General features: G+C 37.9%; 1 protein-coding gene across 1 annotated transcript in view; it reads right to left on the reverse strand.

Moving 5' to 3' along the window:
- Positions 1-2,171: 2,171 nt before the first annotated feature.
- The window catches only part of LRP12 (low density lipoprotein receptor-related protein 12), a 169,107-nt gene continuing 149,483 nt past the window's right edge, over positions 2,172-21,795 (reverse strand). The window contains exons 3-7 of the mRNA XM_010006532.1: positions 15,970-16,105; positions 12,716-12,918; positions 7,964-9,065; positions 7,205-7,337; positions 2,172-3,377 (exon numbers count right to left, since the gene is read on the reverse strand). Of these exons, the coding sequence (XP_010004834.1) occupies positions 2,520-3,377; positions 7,205-7,337; positions 7,964-9,065; positions 12,716-12,918; positions 15,970-16,105 (2,432 nt within the window). The 3' untranslated portion in view covers positions 2,172-2,519. The remainder of the gene's footprint in view (positions 3,378-7,204; positions 7,338-7,963; positions 9,066-12,715; positions 12,919-15,969; positions 16,106-21,795) is intronic.

The raw sequence follows: 21,795 nt of genomic DNA on the forward strand, positions 1-21,795 counted from the left end.
AAAAAAATGAAAAAAAAAAAGTCTCAAAAAAAAAAAAAAAAAAAAAAAAAAAAATCAATGAAAAAAACCTACAAACAACCAAAGGAAACCCAAGCCATATTAATCACTCCCTTTAAATTCTCTAAGAAAAAAAAACAACACTGCAACAAGTTAGCCTCATACAAATATGAATTTTATTTACAATTTTCCAAATTCTCAGTCAAATCCAACTTCTCAGTTAAATGTGTAGCATTTCTCCTTTAAAACAAATTAAACACTGTTATTTTTACATCTGCAATATGAAGTCCATAGGTACATGCTATTTGGGGCATCTAATGGAACAAATTTAGATTGCTTAATGTTTGTGTATAACACGAAAGGCATACTAGGAAGACTCTTTCTTCAAAATGTACCTGTCTCAGGGACAAACATTTCCACAACTGCTTTCTAAGGACAGTTAGGAAGGTTTAAAACCCCAGTATTTTATAACAGGACATACTGTCCAAATAAATTTCAGGGTGTGTTATACCATGTTCATATTGCAGTTTCCTGCTCCATATGCAATGCCACTGAAATCAGACTAAAGATTACCCACAGATTTAGATATTATTCAATGTGAATAAAAATGGCCATTGATGACTTTTACTTGGGTATATGTAATTATGGGCCAATCTGTACCTGATCTGGTACCAGTGTGATGTGATCTGTTCTGAAACTTGAAACCACATGGGTCATTATAATAAAATCTTTTACAACTGTATTGCACATAAGTTCCTCAAAAGCACAAATCTACATAACCGTGTACTGAACTCAGAATTTACCTGCTAACTCTCCTGAATAAAATCAATCAGATGGTAAAATTGTTTCTTTTTCCCATCCCAGTGTCTATGAAAGAAGAGAAGAGGGAGAAGATATATACATGTTGGAATCCATTTGATTATTTGTTTCTTCTGCACGTGATTTGTACTTCAGAGATGAGGATTTTTAAAAAATAAAATAAAAAGCCAGACAGACCTTGGATTTATCTTTAAAAGTACCTCAAAAACATAACAAAAATTCAATTTAATTTTGATACATATTAAAACATTTTAGTCAGTTCTGCCCAACAGCATAACACGACAGAAAAGCACAAGACTTTAAACATGCTTTAAAATGACATTCAACAAAGTATTTAAAATTTAATAAATAGCATACAATCACACACAAATACATTTCATACTGGATCTTTAAGCCTACTAAAAACAGACTGGCAAAGAATAAATAAAACAGTAGTTGACATTTTTGTTTTTAAAAGGTATAGATTCTTGTCACGTTAGTAGCCACATATTAACCTGCTTATCAAAGAATTGGAAGTTATGAGCTTTTTTTCCCACTGATCTTTTTTTGCTCCAACATTTGCTTTTAAGTGTAGTATCATTAAAAAAAAACACACTGGAAGGGATTTTTTTTTTAAACTACCAGTCTGCAACCAAGTAAACCAGTTTTTAAATACTACGAATAAATAGGGAATTAGTAAAGCAAATTCAATTGCAACAAAAATGCAACACCCCAAGAAAAGAGCCATGGAAATATATAGCCATTGCAATATTAGACAATAATAGTACTTAAAGTGATAGTGCTTGTGCACTAAGCTCATTATAGACCTTAATATGATTTTAGTGCAAATCCCTTGAGTCCAAACAAGCTTTATACCCTAAAGGATTAGGGAAAGATCTATTACCAGTTGGAACTTACTCTGTAGTGTATTTGTACATATCAGATATGTAGAGAACTAACACATACTGTAATATCTTCGGCCCTTTTTAACTTCAAATCAAAAAGACTAATGACTGGGGATTTTACATACTATTTGGCTGTACCATATTAGATTGCAGTTTAGGAAAGCCAGTGCTATAAAAGCTTTTTCCATCGGTTCATCTATTATATCTAAATTTCACAAATCATTGCATTTTGTACTTCTGAAAGAAAAGAATGCTCCTGGAGAAAGTTTCTCCTCCCTTTAAATAAGTTCACATTATGATGAAATTCAAGAATATTTAGACAAAGAGTTGTATGAACTCAAAGAAAAGTACATATTTAACATTAACAATCCTTACCAGCATTTAGCATATTAACTTACAAGTATGTTGGCAATAATACAAGAGTCAATTCCTAAAGGAAAATATATCTGTACAAATTCACCTGTTAATATGGGGTTAAACAGGCAGCCAAGGTAGTCTTGAGCAGCCACGTTTTCTGTTTGAACTACAGTACCAGGATAAACTAAATTTGAAACTAACTGGGATAACTTCAGTTTAAGCAGTAATCAGATTATACTGGATACACACATTGTGTATTCAGAGCCATTAAAATGTTCACTCTAATAGTTCTGCAACGTCATCCAGTATAAGAAGTGTTTCATTAACCACACAGGCTAAAATAGTTTTCACATAATGTTGTCCTGGATTTTTTAAAACTAAAAGCTAATTTTAATTGTGAAGTACAAAACAATGACAGATATTGCTCCAACTTGTACACAATCTTTCCTAAACAATCCGTACCTAGCAGAGTAATAATGCCTCATCGTCACTAGTTTCATTTTTCACTGTTGCCTCTAAGCAAGTGTCAGGTATCTGGGCAGTGTGTACGATGCCACAGCTCTCACAGGGGCCATCTCGACTGCATGACCTCACACCGTGATGTGTCGCACTGTAAGGCTGTCTAAGCCCTGGTCCTTGATCTGAGCTGAGATCAAGTAGAGGTCTTGAACAGTCATTCATGTCAAAGTCTGATGCTACATCAGAGACTGGAATTAGCATTTCAACATCATCATCCTCTTCTCTTACCCCATTATCAAGCTGTCTCAAAGGACTTTGGTTCTGATTGACTGAACTTGATCTCCCTAAAGTAAAGCGTACCCAGCGTAAGCCTTGAGTCATACGACTTAGCGCACTGGAGAGCTGGTGACGTGCGGGACTTGTGCTTGGGGGCTCCATACTTGTCGCTTCCCTTCCACCATCTGTGTTACTGCTACTGCCACTCTGAGCAGAGGAACTCCCACATGCTCCAACTGTTGCTTCTATTGCTGTTGTAGGAGGTACTTTCTGAGGCAAGGTGGCAGCAACACCACCAACTGCTCCTGCTGTGTCTCTTCTTTCATTTTCTGTGTCTGTATCATCAGATTCAACTGAAAAGAGACTTCTGTGAGTATTATTTCTTTCAGCTTCTCTACTAGTACTTTGGCTGGCAACATCATCTCCATCTGCTGAGACCAATGCCAGTGATCCAGAATGACGTGACCTTGCAAAATTAAAAATTCTATTCCAAATGTTACTTGATCTGCCAGCAATAGGAAGTCTGATTGAGGTAAATCCCAGCTGAGATCGTACTGCCAGTCTCAGGTTTTCCAGAACTGAAGCCTAAATGAGAAGACAAGCAACAATTAAGCCATGACAGTACACTGGCACTGTTCTAATAAAAGAAGAACAACAGCTATTGTGCAAACAGCATCTAACCATGAAGTTAAATGTAGAGTCCTAAGTACTAAAAAAATGTTGTATCTTTAACTTTAAGGATCTGGTGTATGTAGCAACAGGCTATTTAAAAAACAAAGCAGGCATGAAAGAATCACAAAATGTTTGGAGTTGGAAGGGACCTCAAAGATCATCAAGCTCCAACTCCCATGCATGGGCAGGGACACCTCCCACTAGAACAGGCTGCTCAGAGCCCCATCCAACCTTCCCTTGAACACTTCCAGGGATGGAGCCCCCACAGTATCTCTGGGCAGCCAGTGTCTCACCACCCTTACACTGAAGAATTTTTGCCTCATCTCTAATCTAAATCTCTCTTCTTTCAGTTTAAAAACATTACCCCTTGTCCTGTCACTGCAAGCCCCTGTAAAAAGACTGTCCCCAGCTTTCCCGTAGCCCCCTTCAGGTACTGGGAGGCCATTATGAGGTCCCCCCTGGAGCCTTCTCTTCTTCAGGCTGAACAACCCCAACTGTCCCAGCCTGTCCTCATAAAAGAGGTCCTCGGATAATTTTTGTGGCCCTTCTTTGGACACGCTCCAACAGGTCCACAACTTTCTGGTGCTGGGAGCACCAGAGCTGGACGCAGTGTTCTAGGTGAGGTCTCACCAGGGCAGAGTAGAGGGGTAGACTCACTCCTCTCGATCTGCTGGCCACACTTCTTTTGATACAGGCCAGGATGGAGCTGGCCTTCTGGGCTGCAACTGCACATTGGTGGCTCATGTCCAGCTTTTGGTCCACTAGTACACCCAGGTGCTTTTCCACAGGGCTGCTCTCAAGTGTAACCTCCTCCAGCCTGTATTCATATTTGGGTAACCTCAGCTCAAATGCAGGACTCTGCACTTGGCCTTGTTGAACCTCATGAATGCAATGTTGAACCAAGAATGCATCCCCTTGGGTAGGACTGTCAATTTCCTAACTGAAGTAGTTGTCATCAAGGCATTCCAGGAGTCTCCTGGATTGCCTACAACTTGCCGTGTTACTTTTCCAACAGATGTTGGGATGGTTAAAATCCCCCAGCAGGATAAGAGCCTGTGATCGCGATGTTTCCTCAAGCTGGAGTGAACAGGTTTCATTGATAGGCGCCACTTGATTGGGTGGCCTGTGACAGAATCCAACCACTAGGCTCCCTTTGGTGTTTCAATCTCTAATTCCCACCCATAAACTTTCAACTTGCTCATGGCTATTTTTTAGGGACAACTCTAGAAATCTAGATTCTCTTTAAAAAACATTGTGAACAGGGAAGTTAAGAGGACATACGTATGGAAGGAGAATAAAAGCAATGAAGTATAGAAGGTATATTTTTTCCCAAATCATGGACCTCTAATTAAAGGCAAAGTGAAAACCACCCTGCTCTGTAACCTGGATATGGAACACAGATTACAGAAAAATACATTCACAGACCCAGTGCATACCCAGTACAGCAGGTACGCAAGATCTACTACATGCAATCTTACCAAGAAGATAAAGTAGTCACTGTGGCTTTCAGACTACAGTACATAGAAACATGCCTCAAAAAGTTCAGGATTTAAAAATTAAATCTTCCAGAAACATTTAACAGAGGTGACCTTTCCTTATCCACTATCATGGGGCTGCCTAGAATAGAGACTAAATTAAGTATCCTCTCCAGCAGATGCCTGTAGTTTTATTTTTTTTCCCATTCTGGCATTATCAGTTAATTCCAGTTTCAAAAAGCTTTAATGCTTCTGTTTAATTAACATTATCTTATGTGTTCTAAACCATAGATTTCCCAAATTCGGTATATGTTTTCTAGTCATTCAGCTGTAGAACAATGCATGCCTGAAATTTTCTGAGTAAAACCTCTTGTAACAACTGTGACTTGGGGGTCCCTTACTGTGCCACAGCTAAGTTGCTCAATCCTCAAGTATCAGGGCATAAGACCTGCCCTATTCACAGATGTGCTTATTTACAGGATAAATTCCATATTTGCATCTTTTAATGACAATTATGACAAAAATACAGAATGTTCTCCAGAAGAGCCTTTTTTTCCCCCCAATTAAACAATTAACATATATGCATATATTTAACTTTATTTACATACACTGAACTTCAGTGTTCTCACGCTGTCAACTTAAGTTCCCTTCCACAGTTCTTCATACACCACAGCGCATACACATCATGGTACCCAAACAATATTTGATGCACAACTTACCTCTTCCCTTCCAATAGCTTACAGAACGATATTTGAATTAAAGCATAGAAATACTTACATTCAGTAGCCCTACTTTCAAAAGCAACTGGAAATACTGCAACCCACCCTTGAAAATGCACTTCTGAAGGAATGTATTGGTTTTAAGTGGAAAACATACAAACCAGAACAACCCAGGATTAATTTCTCTACTGAAAGGATTGTCAGGCACTGGAACAGGCTGCTTAGGGAAGTGGTTAAGTCACCCTCCCTGGAGGTATTTAGAAGATATAGAGATGTGGTGCTTAGGGACATAGTTTAGTGGTGGACCTGGCAGTGCTGGTAGGTTCATGGTTGGATTTGATGATCTTAAAGGTCTTTTCCACCCAACTTGATTCTATGATTCTACTAACTACGGAAATCTCGACTAGTTATCTTTAGTCTTACACAGACTTGCAATCTTAAGATATATATATACTACGCAAAACAAAGAAAGCTGTACACATCCTGACTTAATACTGACTCCCTCGTGCCAACACTTAAACATATTAAAAATTTTGAGTTTTGTAGTTTTTAGAATACAATTTACATTATCTCTGAAGCTTTTACTCTGGCTGATGTTCTCTCATCTGAAAAAAAGTTTTTTAAACAATGCAACTTCATTCATTAAATAAGAGTAGAAATCTTTACCATGGAATGACAGCATGTGTGAACATGTATGCCTGAAAGAGTAAGTGAAATCTATGGCTGAATAAGAGTCATCAAATCAGTTCTGTTCAAAATGAAAAAAAACCACAATTCCCTTTCTTATGGTCCTGTAATTGTTCTTCCTACAAGGCTCAGCAATATTAGCTACCTGTAAACTTTGCTGTACTAACTGCAACACATAACACAAGATAATGCCAACTCTACTGCAGCACAGCAGGATTCTTAGACTGAGATTTTTTTTTCTATTTCACAAAAGAACAATATTAACAAAAAAGCCATTTTCTAAAAATTGAAAAGGCTGTTTTGATAGCAATGCATTCATTAACCAAATAAGAATTGTGCTAACAATCCATCAGAGAATCATGATGGCTAGACACATATTATCTACTAGCTTTTACTTTGTTACTCATTCCTGTTAATTTTACATATTACAGCCTTGCCTTTGCCATCATCTTTTTAATGCATACTGGGCATCATCATACCTAAACACATGAGCACAGTGGGTATGAATTACCATTTTGCATTAGAAATCTCCAATCTTCTTTCCAGAATTTCAGAGTCCTGGCTTGCAATCTTAACTTATACAAAAATACCAACATAGAACATACAACTAGATCTACCAATCTATTACCTTTCATGCAAGAGGGATTCTATAGTGTGCATTACTGGCATTAATTAACAAGAAAAAAGCCTGCAAATAAAACTGTGGTGCTACCATATTATGATTTTATCCAACAGCCAATTCTTAGCATAATAGTATTCACCTGAAAGGAAGAAAATGAAATGCTATAGAACAAGTAAAATGTCTTTATTTTGGTCTCCTTACAATTTGATTAGTATGCCAGCAATTTTGGAATCTTACCTGATTTGGTGAACAAACAGGAAAATCTTCAACTGGTGGAATTAAACCTTGAGCAATTAACTGTCCATATGATGGAGGAGCTTCTCTTCTTAACAGTTCAGCCTCAACCCTTGACAAATGAGTTTCAAAAGATCTTTCAAAGAGAAAAGAAATTTCATAATACATAAGACTATGATGTACATATGTATTTTAAACTACATCAGATTATTATAATCTGAAATAACACATTTCAGCAGATTAAGTTTTATTAATTTCATTGAAGTTTTGTTGACAAGGAATATAAAATAAGTCCTTGCAGTCTCTCTCCCATGGGTCTATCCACCTGAGACAAGAACAACAAAATCAACCCAACAATAAATTCCTAAAAAAAATAAAAGCACGGCCTAAATATAAAAGGCACCATGAAGGTTATTATATTACTTTAGAAAAATAGAAGAACATGCAATCCCAGTATGAGATAAGTCTACAATAGGATAAACATGCTGTTAAATTCAGAATTGAGATATTTAATTGCGCAAATGCAGCTTCTCCACTCTCTTTTTTTGGTAACATCTGAAAGATTAACTGTCAATAATTAAGTCATCAGAATATTTCTATTCCCTTTTAACTAACCCCTTTTTACTGACAAAGAAGGAACAATGTCTTTAGAAGTTATATGCAACAATAATTGTATGTCAATAAAAATGCTTCAAGTATAACAATAAAAGATATGCAAATACTTAAAAAAATTAAGTTCTCGAGGCCATGTGTTCTACTTACCTTCGCTCAAACATCCTGAGTGAGTACAATTTACAAGTACATCCCAGTGCAATGACGAGCAGCAATCCACAAATAAGACTCCCAATGACAGCTGCAGTTATTACTCTAGTGGGTACAATGACTGGGCAATTCTCTTCATCACTGCCATCACCACAGTCATCTTGAGAATCACAAACCCAGCTCTCAAACACGCAGCGGTTATTTTTACAATGAAAATTTCCTGGCTGACAGAAGAAACAATTTTTTTCATCTGAACCATTGGGGCAATGATTCTGGTAGTTGCAGCGATCTGAACGGGGGTAGCAAACTCCATTTCGAGAGCAGGGAAATTCATCTCTTTGGCACATGGTGCAGTTGGTTTCATCCCTTCCATTTGGACAGTGCCAGTAGCCATCGCAGCGTTGCTGCTCTGTGTAGCAACCCCAGTTTCCACCACAAGGGATTTCCCAGGGCAAACAGAAGCCATCTACTTGATAGGTGGCATTGAATCCTCTTGCAGCATTCACTTTGTCAGCACAAAAATGCACTCTTATCTGTCCTGAGGATGAAACAACTGTGAGGGGAGCATGAGAGTCAAATGCTGTTAGCACACGCAACAACCTCTGTGGATTCTCCTCTAATCCGTCATATATTTTGACATAGTCTCCAAAGCCTGTACCATCAAGTTTAAAATCAGTGAATCGCAGAATTACTTTGCGATGGTCACCAGTGTCTATCAGCCAGGTGCAGTTGCTGCCAGGTGGATAAAAGTCAGGATAGTTGGGAGAACTGAAAGTACCGTAAAAGTATTTTAACCACTGCCCACACGTTGGCACTTCACAGTCTATTTCGTCTACTAGGTCAAGACAATCAATGTTCCCATCACATTTTGAAGATTCTGGAAGGCAAGTGTAAAGCTTGGTGAAGCGAGAAAGACACTGGAACTGATTGTAAGCACAAGTTTGAAGGGTAGAAGCTGATGGAGGACTAGCTTTGGCACAGATTTCTTCATCCGAGTTGTCTCCACATTCATCCATATTATTACATTTCCAGCTTTCTGGAATGCACTTCCCATTAGCACAATGAAACTGGTCACAATCACAGTTTGGTTCATCAGATTTCCCTGGAAAGAAAAAAAGAGAAAAATATTCTCTTTTTTAGAATTTAGGACTTCATGGTTTGCCATGTATTTCTTTCCCACACCATGTAGCTCAGAATGGCAAAACAACTATTTAAAGCCGCTGCAAACCATCACAACTTTCAGTAAGTTTCAAGAAAAAAACGTTTTTCAAGTCAACATTCTGTCAGCACATCAGCATGAGCCTCATTATTAACTGATTTCAGTTAAATAACCCAAGCAAGAAAACAATGCTCGTTTACAGTGATTGAAAAATCTGACTTCTAAGGTACTAGAAACAACTCAGAAAAATACCGCCCTCTCCTGTATCACTCAAAATACAGCAACATTTTGTCTTGCAGTACCATTTACCTCTTTAAATACTTTCTTGTAGCAGTCACACACTCTCCTGTTCCTGTAGGCTCCTACTTTTTACCAAAGGACCTATGGCAAGAGAGAAGCTGGCAGCTGAAGATTAGCTATTGCCACAAAACAAAAAGAAACCCCTGTCCTCACCTCTTCCCACTACTCCTGCCTCTCTTCTAGCAACGAAGAGTGTGCAGCAAAAGCAGAAACAGAAGCTTGCCTGAAACACAAACTTATCCTTTTCAAGTGAAGGATTCAAGTAGTGGTTCAGAAAACATGGAAGTGTGGGGGCTTTTTGTTTATTTTTCTGGTTTGGGTTGGTTGGGTTTTTTGATTTCTTGGGAAAAAAAGAGACACCTTTATTTAAGAAAATGTGGTCACTTGCAACATCAAGAATATTTCTGTCAGGGCTCCTTTTATTAAATTTCCAACCATGTTAAACACAGAAGCATAGCTGGGAAGCAAGCTGTTTCAGCTCTGCAACAACAGCTGAGTGAAAGAACGCTGTATCATTTAAAATCACTGCAATTTCTAAAAACCACGGTATAGACTGTAAAACTGGCTATAAAACAAACTGCTGTGGTCAATCCTCCATAACAAAACAAAACAAAACAAAGCAAAACAAAACTAAACAATCTGCAATGTGGATGATCCTACACAGCAGTCATTCAGGAAATAAATTATATACTAAATCTAAATTACACTATATGTAGGTTTAAAAAAAAAAGAAACAGGCAAGACATCACAAGGAACTTACTGAAATACAGACTCTCCCAGAAGGTTCTGACTTGCTTTACAGTAGAACAAATTCAGATTGGAAGGGATCTCTGGAGGTCAGCTAATCATATAATCTGCTCAAAGCAAGGCTAACCGACATGTGATTGTGTTGTTCAGGGCCTTGTTCAATCAAGTATTTTTAAAGTGACCACAAAAAGTGATAGAAGTCCTCAAATTTATTCTGCATTTCCTCGTATCTAGTCTGCAACTAATCTGCTGTGATAGGTCAAGTCATATCACAGCTCTGTTTTCCTTTTTGCTGTTTTAGTATCTAAGAAAGCAGTATAAAGAAACACTCCACCTTGAAATAATCAGTTTTTTTATAAAAAGATGCAATAGTGTTTGAAAAATTTCACAACTGCTAAGGCTTTTTAAAAAATTAATTCAATAAAAACATGAAACCACTAAAAGTGAAATGTTTTAAGTACTGCTGAAGAGTGCTTAAGTCAATAAATTCACTGACAGAAAGTAAAAGGACAGCAAAAGAAAAGTGCTGCCAGTGATTACACTTGAGAAAATGTTTATTTCATTAAAAAAGAGACCAATAACAAATCTAGTTTACATAATACAATCTCCTTCTTCTGTTACTGACACACACCTCTTGACTTTGAAACTTGGAAAAGTGAACTGCTAGACTTGTCCTGCCTAAATTGAATGATGGTGTGCCATAGGTGGAGGGGCAATATATTAGAATGTGCTTAAGAAGAGTACAGGTTATACTGTAGCTCAATGCTTCCACCTTGCAGAACCTGGAAAATTGTTGAGCAGAAAGATACAGTAAGGACCTGTAAATATTAATGGCAATACTGTAGCAACAAAATAGAACACAATTTCAACCTAAACTCTTCCTTCTGCAGACTTTTAAACATGTCAGAAAAAAGCTGCTTACTTGATGATCCTCATTTAGTATTTTGAGAAGAAATCAAAAAACACCATGGCACAGCTGTATGTATGGAAAAAATGTTAGTATTTCAGGAGTCTCCTACTTCACATTGGGAAACAGGAATGATTGGATAATCATTAAAGCAGATTTGTCAACTTTTCTCTTATACACAGGTCAGTTTACAACATTAGATCACTTTGATCACTGAAACATTACACAACCACTCAATCATGGAATAAGCTCAAACCAAAGTTTCAACAACATTAAAAAACAAAGAAACAAAAAAACAAACAACAAAAATAAAACCAAAACAAATATACAAAAAACACCCCAACAACAACAAAAAACAACTCAAAAAAACCCTACCATAACACAAATAAAAGACATTTTAAAACATTAACATCCTAAGTACTCTAACCAGAGTACTACTGCGTAATACTAACAGGAACAGATAATGTAACAGAAAACATTGCTTATTCTTTGAAAACGTTACAGATCTTTCCAAATGGGATTACAGACTGAAACTGTTTCAAGATCAGAGGAAAAGAGAGGGATGGACTTTCAGAAAACTCTACTAGTGCCTGACGCTTGCCTCCTCTGCCCATTCCACACCCTTACTTCAAACATCCTTCTCAAAGTTACTTGGGCAGGAACGGTACCCTCTCTCTTGCCTGCCATGACATGGAGGCCTCACATGGGTTAACATGGGGCTGTTAGCAGAAACAGGAGCAGAAGATGACCAATGAGACATTGGCTTTTTTTCCCCCCGATCATGTGTTTTTTTGTGAGATAGCAGTAAGCAAAACCCAAGTAGAACATCGCCCTGAATGCTGAGCCAGCATCAAATGCAAGGCTGCATTACTTCTGCCAAGATCTGCTAAACTGCAAAAAGCCAAAGTATAGAGGGAACTATTTTGTAGGCTTGAAAACAGGCCATAGAAAACTATAAACCCTCATGGAAACTTCAGGTTTGTGAAGGAGCTCTGACATGGTGGAAGAATTTGTTAGGCAGAAAGAGCACAGAATACAGAAGAGGGGTAGGCATGGCTTAGGACAGAGGAGATCAAGGCTCATTTTAATGCCTACTAGTGGAACAGGTTTGAAGATGGGTGGCAGTGGGTAGGGGTAAAAGAGTATGAATTGTTTTATGGAAGAAAGGAGTTAAAACCTAGTGCACAGAGATCTGGAGCAGGCCAGAGAGTGGAATATAGGTATACACTGAGGAAGCAAGAGAACACTAAACCATTATGAAAACAAAAAAAAAAATCTATTTGAGGGGTTTTTTTATCATCAGGACATGGCAAACCATTATTATGCTACTATATATAATTCTATGACTGCTTAAAGCTAATAAAAGGTTTGGAACAAGACTTTACTCATTACTGTCTTCCTCGTTTCTTTTGGCTACTAGAGTAAGAACTGCCCATAAACCAGTCTCAAACTATTACTACTGGTAACTAGGGGATTAAAATAATCTATACAACGTAAACTTTCAATAAGCTTTGAATCAATGCCAGGAAATGCATATACTGTAGCCTGCTACAAGAAAGTAGTTCTTGAAACAAAAAACAAAAAATGAAACCATAAAACTGAACTAGTTTTGAAATTAAACTGAAAATTTGAAACATACCAGCAAAGTAGGCTAATCTGAAGCCTTTCCTGGAGATCCTATCATCTGAATGAAATCTGATCCAAACATGATCCTGTGAAGAGATGTATGGTGAAGGGATGGAGGAGCCACATGCTCTATAGCCTTCAATATTCTTGTAGCTTCCAATTGTTAACCAATCTGAGCTGCATCGTCGGGATCCCTCAACATCAAAATCTTGAAAGCTGAGGGAGGGAAGACAAAAAGAGGTCAGAATTGCTACTGAACTGGATATTATACAACCAAGCTGATGAATTGCTACACACATAAATGGAAATTAGCTGTAAGCTCTTTTCTGGTTGGAAATAAAAAGAATGGCTTCTCTACCCATGTAAGAATAGCATTTAACCTTGTTGTGATGATACTTTTGTGTTATGAGGACATCATTAATCCATTCTGTCAAACAGAACATTGCATCCACTACTTAAAGCAGCTCAGTTTTGCTATAAAAAACACACTAAGTCTTCATCTAAAAAATAAAATAAAGTAATTCTGTTCATGCAATTGTCTTTATGAGTCTCATTTAATGATGTTCATATACTAGTAAGTCACTTTAGTTAACCCAAATGTTATAAAAAAATTAGCTAATGCTACACTTAAGACAGTGATCCAACTTTCATAGAATCATAGAATCCTAGGGGTTGGAAGGGACCTCAAAAGATCATCTAGTCCAACCCTCCCTGCCAGAGCAGGGTCACCTAGAGTACATCACATAGGAACGCATCCAGGTGGGTTTTGAATGTCTCCAGTGAAGGAGACTCCACAGCCTCCCTGGGCAACCTGTTCCAGTGCTCTGTCACTCTTACAGTAAAAAAATATTTTTGGATATTCACCTTGAACCTCCTATGCTCCAATTTGCACCCATTACCCCCTGTCCTATCACTGGTCATCACTGAGAAAAGCCTAACTCCATCTCCCTGACACTCACCCCTTACATATTTGTAAACATTGATGAGGTCACCCCTCAGTCTCCTTTTCTCCAAGCTAAAGAGACCCAGCTCTCTTAGCCTTTCCTCATAAGGGAGATGTTTCACTCCCTTAATCATCTTTGTAGCTCTGCGCTGGACTCTTTCAAGTAGTTAACTTTATACATATACTTTATACATATACATATACTTTAACATTATAAATGCAGCTAAATTGTTCAAAACTATGATTTCAGGTAAGATTTGCTGCCAGTTGCACTACTCTGTTACCCATTAGGTGTGTCATGGAATGTCATGCTACAACTGCAGCTGTACCAAGACATGCTGTCATGGTAAGGAAGTGTGAAGGGGAGACAGTCTGGGCAGAACAGGCCAGTACAGACACCACAGTAGTGAACTGGAAATAACATGTGGAACGTATGCTGAGTAGATGAGTGGAAGAAAACAATGTGAGAGAAAAAGATTTGTTTTATGAAAAATAAACAGTACAAAAAAGTTTAGAAAGCATTCTAGTAGATGAACAGCTCAGTTCTACCTACTTCAGATTGCATTTATGTCAGTTTAGCATTTAGTAGAAAGATTGCTGGAATGAAAAAGCAGTACTTAAAAAAAGTAACTGATGTCAAAGCAGATACTTCATAGTAAAGAGCTGATTTTTAGTTCAGCAGGTCTGCACTGGAAACGAAGTAAATCTGCAGCTAAAGCAGTTTCAGAATCAGCCTGTGAAGCAATACTAATTTGCATCTTGATGCTAAAACAAGCCTAGATTTCCCTTGTGGCAGTAATGGGGAATGAACTGATGAGAGCTTGAACCTAAGATACAACTTATTTACGTTACATCTTTAGAAAAGTTACAAGGAATGTGAAACTGTGAGGAGCTCCCTGCACCAAAAGTCAGTTATTTCCAAAACTGAAATCTGATCTATTGATTTATTAATTATACCCTGTAACTTTTACCAACATCATGAGAATTCCTAGCAATGAAGCATGACAGAATTTCCTCTATACCTTTTTAATGCAAAATTCTTGTACTTCAGAAACATTAAAGAAATAAATGAGCAGATAGAAACTTCTTCTAGTCACCAATGCACCAGCTGAAAACAAATGCTACATGGTTGTCTAAGAGCAATTCAGATAAAAGGAGAGACAGAAAATAAGATAAAACAGAAATTCTTCTGTTCTGGTTTGGTTTGGTGGGTTTTTTAGTAGTGGGGGTAGGGCCCCAGGAGTGGCTCAGGTAAGAAGCTGAGAAGCTCCCCCTGCTCCAAAACCAGCCAAGGAGCCATTAGAGGGGCAATAGATTCACCTCAGCGATTAACATACAAAAGAACCGATGTAACACCTCAGCAGAGAACGAGGGGGAGAACGGTGCTGGTGGTTGATGAGGAAGAAGGGGAAGACGGTGCCCAAGCAGAAGTTTCCCTGCAACCCATGGTGAGATGGCAGCTGTCCTCCTGCACTCATGGGGGAACATGGTGGAACATTCCCTGAAGGCACCAGGAGGGGCGAACGTGGCCAGTGGAGCTGGATTTTGTGGACAGTGGATTCGCTGCCAGTGGACTCTGATTACAGAGCTTTCAAAGACCCCGGTGCCACAGGAGTTTGTTCCCAGAGCACCCTGTGACTCTGTGAGAAGCCCACACTGGAGCAGCTTGTTCCAGACTTCATGGGAAAGACTCGTGGAGGAGAGGTTCATGGAGGACTCTTTCCTATGCGAGGGACCCCATGGGGAAGCAGGGAAGGACTGTAAGGAATCCTTCTTCCTGAGGAGGATGGTACGGCAAGAACCACCAGCCTGTGAACTGACTCTAAGCCCTATCCCCTGTCCTCCTGTGCCACTTGGGAGGAAGGAAGGAGAGAAACTGGGAACAAAGTGATTTGGGCCCAGGAAGAAGGGAAGCGTGGGGTAACATATATAAGCACTGCTCTTTGTGTTGTCTGTGTCATGTGTGCGTTTGATTATTGTGAAATTAAATTATTATTTTTTCCCCAAGTTGAGTCTGTTTTGCCTGGGACCTTAATTGGTGAAGAACCCTCCTTGTCCTTTGTCTCAACCCATGAGCTTTGTCCTCCTCATCCTAGAGCGGGGGGGGGGGGGAAGGTTGAGTGAGCGACCATGGGGCTGTTCCTTTGTTGTCATGTTGGGCCCAAAGCACAACATTATTGGTGAGCCAGGCAGGAGAGAGACAAGAGACCATGACACCTACGTTTACAGGAAGGAAGAGGAAATGAGTACATAAAAAATTGACTGTCGTAAATGTCTAATCAGTACTGCTTCAATCCATGTGGTTAATACAGATTAACTCTTACCTTATAGTAATGATCTCCCCGGGGTTTGCATGGATGTACCAGCTACAGTTGATTCGGGCAGGATACTCAGACGGCCATCCTGGACTTGTGATTGTCCCGCTTGGTGATCGAATTTGTTCTGGAATATCTCCACAAGCTAAAAAATACATATATATTGCAAGTAACCTAATTAATGTAATTATTTTTTAAAAGCGAGCAGGACAAAAAACAGTCAACACTTACCAGGGAAAATATCACACTGAGTTAGATGAGGCAGCAATAAAAACACTATCTAAAGGAATTCGTAATGGACTCAGTTCACAACATGTCAGCCAAAAGATGCTTCCCAATGTTGCCAGTGCAGAAGTTCATACTAACATCAGTTAGTACTACAGACTGAATATGATTATTCTACAGACTTTGACAACTTCATCAGTAATGTAAAAGATTTTGTATTTCCTTTATTTTTAACCCTTCAAAAAGACCTAGTTCAATTTAACTATGCATTTCACCTTATATTGAAAAATGCATTAGGAAGTGAGAAATAAATTAAAACAAAACAATCAAGTAGTTAAAATTTCCCATCTTAAGAAGAGCCAGTGCCTGGTCATAATTTAAATACCACCTTCCAACCCTTAGCATATAAATTGTTTTCATATACACTATTCCAATGGTTGGAAGGCAAAGAGTACTTGCTGGAGCACACTTCATTTATAGATATTAAAAGTTAGGTTTACAAGAGACTATTCATAAGAGAGACCTGAGCAAATACATTACTGATAAAAGACTAGAAAGCATTCTTACATTATAAGTGTAGCATTCTGTATTGGCCTTAACTCAGTTGTTCGTTTGTTTCACTGGAGTGTTCCCAGCTCTGCTATTTTATTTCAAGTACTGTATTTATTAGTTCTGTGGTTTTGTTTCACTGTTGTTTCCCCCACAGCAGCCTTATATCCAGCACCTGTCATACATCAACAACCTCAACATAACTAAGAAGGCCAGGATACTCTTGCTACAGAGCCTGAAATTATAAGGAAGTTTCAGAAGTCAGGAAACACATTAAAAATAATTGCCCTCTGTGCCTTTATTTTACAATTACCTCACTGCTAGACCAACTTGTGGATTCTTGAAGTTTACTGGTACTACACTCAGTTACACACAGCAATTTAAACACAAGATCTAATACAAATTTTCATTGTTGTCTAATGATCAAAAGCAGTTAGAACTTCTCAAATTTGGAGTATGTATTTGATTGAATTCTCTGTATTAGCTTAAATACAAAAATTTAGGAAAAAAAACCCCAACAACTCAGTAAATCTATGGTTTTTACATGAAGCTAAAATAAAATTTTGCTTTAAATAGTTCTTCACGTTTCTTATTAGAGCTTCATTCACGATGGACAGTTAAGTGTTAACATATTTGTCTGTGTAACACAGGACTCGTCCTAATGTCTAGGGAGGAAAACATCTTAAGATACAGAAAAACAGAATTGTATTTGAATATTCAATCAACTACTCCCTGGAAATTTCCTTGTTTTAATTTTGAACAAACCCTATAGGTGGTGCTCTAACACCATGATACTTTGGAACTACTTCTGTATGAATGCTCTGGATATACTTTACATTTGTTCAGGCAAGAAAAGGAAAGGATGGAAAGAAAAACTGTTTATTTGCAATGAAATGTTAAAGCAAAATAGCATTTTAAACAGGCATGGAAAAAAACACATGCAAAAAAAGTAGATGTAAAAGAAATGTCACAAACTTGCAGATATTGGCAAGAAATTCCCAGCACTACTTGGTTACAACTGAAACAGTGTTCAGCTTAAAGTAAGTTACCTTCAGGTGAAATTCATGATGTGACGAAATTCATCTGGTTTTAGATGTTTACAAACTGACACATGAGATTTTGTCACTGAGAACTTCTGAGGAAGCTTTTAAATATGTCTGACAAAGAATAACTTTACACTAGAAGTTAAAAGTGCTCCATTAAACATACATTAATGAAATTTTGCAAAGTTCACCTCCAAAAACTTAAGCACGCTACAAATACATGTACAGCATGTGTCTGTTGAATAGGAACCTCCAAACACTGCTAGTAACTGTAAATTGCTATGCAATTAGCTTTGCAACTTACTATGCTGGCACCGCACTTGTTTCACAAGTTTTCATGGAAGAAATTCCATATAGAAAGCCTGTATAACCAATGCAGTATTTTCAGAGCACCCTGAAAACTTCCTCTTGTACTCAAATTGAGGTTTTTTTTGTTGTCTTGTTTTTTTGGGGTTTTTAGGGTTTTTTTGTTTGGTCGGTTGGTTTGGTTTCTTTCCCAGTACCAGCCATATTTTCTATATTGTTCTTTGTAATATGGCTTTTTTCCATTTCCACTAAACCTAATACTAAAGAGCAAAAGGCAAAATATGGCCATTTCTAGCACCATCCAACACGGGAGGAAAGAAGATGACAATGGAGGGCATTAGGAATCAGAGGCACTAAAATACAGGGTGGAGTGAATAAAACAGTACTAATCTAATTGAAAAAAGTGTGCATATGACAAAATGGTTCAAACATAAAAGAAGATGGTCTTTTCACTAAATTATGGAGAATTTTCACTTCTAATTTGCTTGTGGCCCTAGAAGCATTTGTCACAAAGGTCAGTTATTTCTACAGAAAATTAAAATTGCAGAATTACAGAAAACTGCAAAATGAAAATTAGAAGAGTAAGAAAAAAGGAGACAAGTTTATAAACGAGGCAGAAGCACAAAACAAATTGAGAAGGTTGCACAGAGAAGCAAAGACACATAATGATGCATGCTTAAGATGTTCTCAAATGTTACATAGGTGGCTGTAAGATTTTCGGGTGGGAATAACTCCCTGCACAACCATTTCTGCATGGGTGTTGTAGCTGCCTACACTCCTCTCAGTTCGCCTGTGTTCTTTGGTACAATTCTGCTCATCCATTTCCTACCAGTTTTAAATTCTCTCCTTTGTGAGCCTTTATTACTAATCTATTTGCTATTCTGTTTGTAAACTTATTATAACTTTGTATTAAGTAGATTGCAACACTGTAATTAGGACTGAAGATGTTCCACTGAAGTGACTGAAGTGCAAAATAATGGTCAAAAAACCTGCTGAGCGGATAAGCTCTGCACATGATTTTCTGCAGTATATGTATTCTCTTGTCAACTTTTTAAAAACACATACAACAATTTTCCATATTTCCTTCCTGAAATTTATTCACTGCCTTACATTACAGAACATGACCGTAAACTACCTACAGAAGAAGAAGAGAGCCAATGGAAACTCCATAGCACCAACTTAAAGAGTTTTAACAAGAGAATTAAGAAGCCTATGCAAAAATTCTGTAGAAAGACCTAGAGAACTAAAGTACCTGTAGTAACAGTGAACAACATGTCAAGGAAAAAAGTCACTTCAGAAAAGCAGGGAGAGGGAGATTAGGGATTTATCTTCACAGTAATGCCAGGAGATTAGTTGAAAAGATAAAAGAATTAGCTTTCAATGTGAACTACAAGATGATAAGGTATGCATTATATTGGACATGGTAAGGACATGAATGCAGCTGGATAAATGATCTGAAGGTGTTTAAACAGCTTAGAGTAAAAAGAGAATAATGTTGTGATTAAGTCGAAACCATGAATAGGGAGGATAATTATTGCATTTGTAACTCTCAGGAACCACTCAAAGTCCTATTTGGAGAACTACAGAGAAAGAAGGCACAGGAATCTTTGCCTCCAGGTCAAGGTGCAAAGCTTTATTTTAAAATGCCCTTTGCTCTGCAATACAGAGGCAGACTAAGTAAAAAGGAATATATTTTTTTAAATTGTTTTCACCACTTGTTTTCAAGTGTTTTCACCACTGACAAAGTTCATTAAAATGGGAGTGGGGGGAAAGGGTGGTAGAGGTTGTTTTTGCACGTGACAATTACGCCGCAACATAACCCAAATACAGACCTGAAAATATTTCTCCATTTTTCAGATTTCAAAGGCATACACACTTGTTCCCTAGTGCTAGCTTATACACAAGAAAACATTCCATTACTGCTGTTGGTGCAAAAAGTGTCCTCATGTATTAGAGGTGTACCTGTAACCTAGCAGATATTATATACCGCAGAAGCATAAATACCAAAGATCAGAGGTCTGTGCTATTAAAACATAATTTAGTAAGGTAGGTCATGTAGCCTCACAGTGGCATCAATGACAGGAAATCTGCTATCAAGACAATAATTTAATTTTAAAACCCTTCTCAGTAGCAACTGTCCAAGAAAATCACTTGCTTGTTTTCAACACCGAGTTGAAGTTGGATTTAAAAACATTAAAGGCCAGACATCTTTGTTTTTATTTTACAGAAACTCTGCTTAAATATTGTTCTGACAAAGCTGTCTAGGTATGCTTGATGAAATATATAATCTGCAAGCTCAGAAATACATTTGGGAGACCCAGACTATTTCAAAGGAACTAAAAAATAATCTAAATCCAACCCCATCTTTTAGGCTTGGGCCATACACCTAACAATTAAGATGTACATACACAGAACTGAAAGGAAAAAGCCACTGGGTCAGTTGACACACTTTCGTCAGTTTTCCATTAACAGATCACTCCCCTCACAATTGTCTCAAAACCTTTAAGAGCATATTTATTCTTCCCCAGCTGGAGAGGCATTTTAGAACCCCAGCCTGACAGAACTACATATTTTTATTTCATTTTTAAAAATTTTATTTATAAATGGAAGTCTTCACTGTCTATTTTTTCTGAGTAGTTAAACAGTCTGTCTACCAGCTGCTGTTGTCTTGCATAGAAAGCACATTGTGTTCCCCTTTTCTTGGCACTGCCTATTCAAGCATGCTGGCCACAGCACTGAAAGCAGGGTCAAGAATTCCAGTCACCTCTTGGCCAGCAGATGCTTTTTTGCCTCTGTTGTGACCTGTGACATGACTGTTGCAGTAAACAAAGGGGTGAAGGGTTGTTAAAACATATCCTGAAAGCTGCATAGCTAGACTTTAGGCTATCTTGTACAATACAACTCCAGCAACATTTGTTTCAACAGCCTCAAGTACCTGTGCTGTTATTTATTATTTAGTGTGTCATAAATGTACTATATATGATACTTGATGCATTAGTACTGTTGAAAAGCAACAACTTCTTCATAATGCAGCACAGGCATGTATAGCAAAGATCTTAAAGAATTAGACTTTTGGCAGTATTTGAGTGGCACACAATGAAAGGGAAAAAGGTAGTACAGTGTAACAGAGACCATCCACTGACCATTTATTGATCTAAAAATTTATCCATGTGCACAAATAGCATTGTAATGTTTGAAGCAATACTGCTTCAAGGGTAACTGCAGTGATGTGCAAGCTGTTGCCAAAAGGGGCAAGTTTGCATTTTGACTCCTATTTTTTAGAGAAGGGTGTGAAAATCTGTTTGATTTCCAGGGATTAGTAGCAACTTTCCTAGAGAAAGAAACAGGCTTGTATTCTTCTGTCTACTGAAAAGGAGTGTTTATCTCCTCACTTACACATATTCTGAGTATCTGCATAATAAATTACAACCAACAGCTTAGCTGACGCTGTGTCACATCTGAAGAACAAAGACTACACACTGGTATTGCCTAGTGCCTTAATGGACACACAGTCATATGACCCATGCAGAACAGTTCCACCCATGACTGTTGCCCAGGAGAGGCCTTGGAAGGACTTACTGGAAGAAAAGGTAGCAACCTCTGAGCAATGTGTGCTGCTTTTATACCCCACATTCTCCTAGCATCACATCAGTTTCTCAGCTTCCTGAGTTCTAAGCATCTTTTCTTCTTGTATTAAGGAAACTGTGCAGTC

Source organism: Chaetura pelagica, unplaced genomic scaffold (assembly GCF_000747805.2).
Source record: "Chaetura pelagica isolate M959 unplaced genomic scaffold, ChaPel_1.0 scaffold76, whole genome shotgun sequence".
NCBI lineage: Eukaryota > Metazoa > Chordata > Aves > Apodiformes > Apodidae > Chaetura > Chaetura pelagica.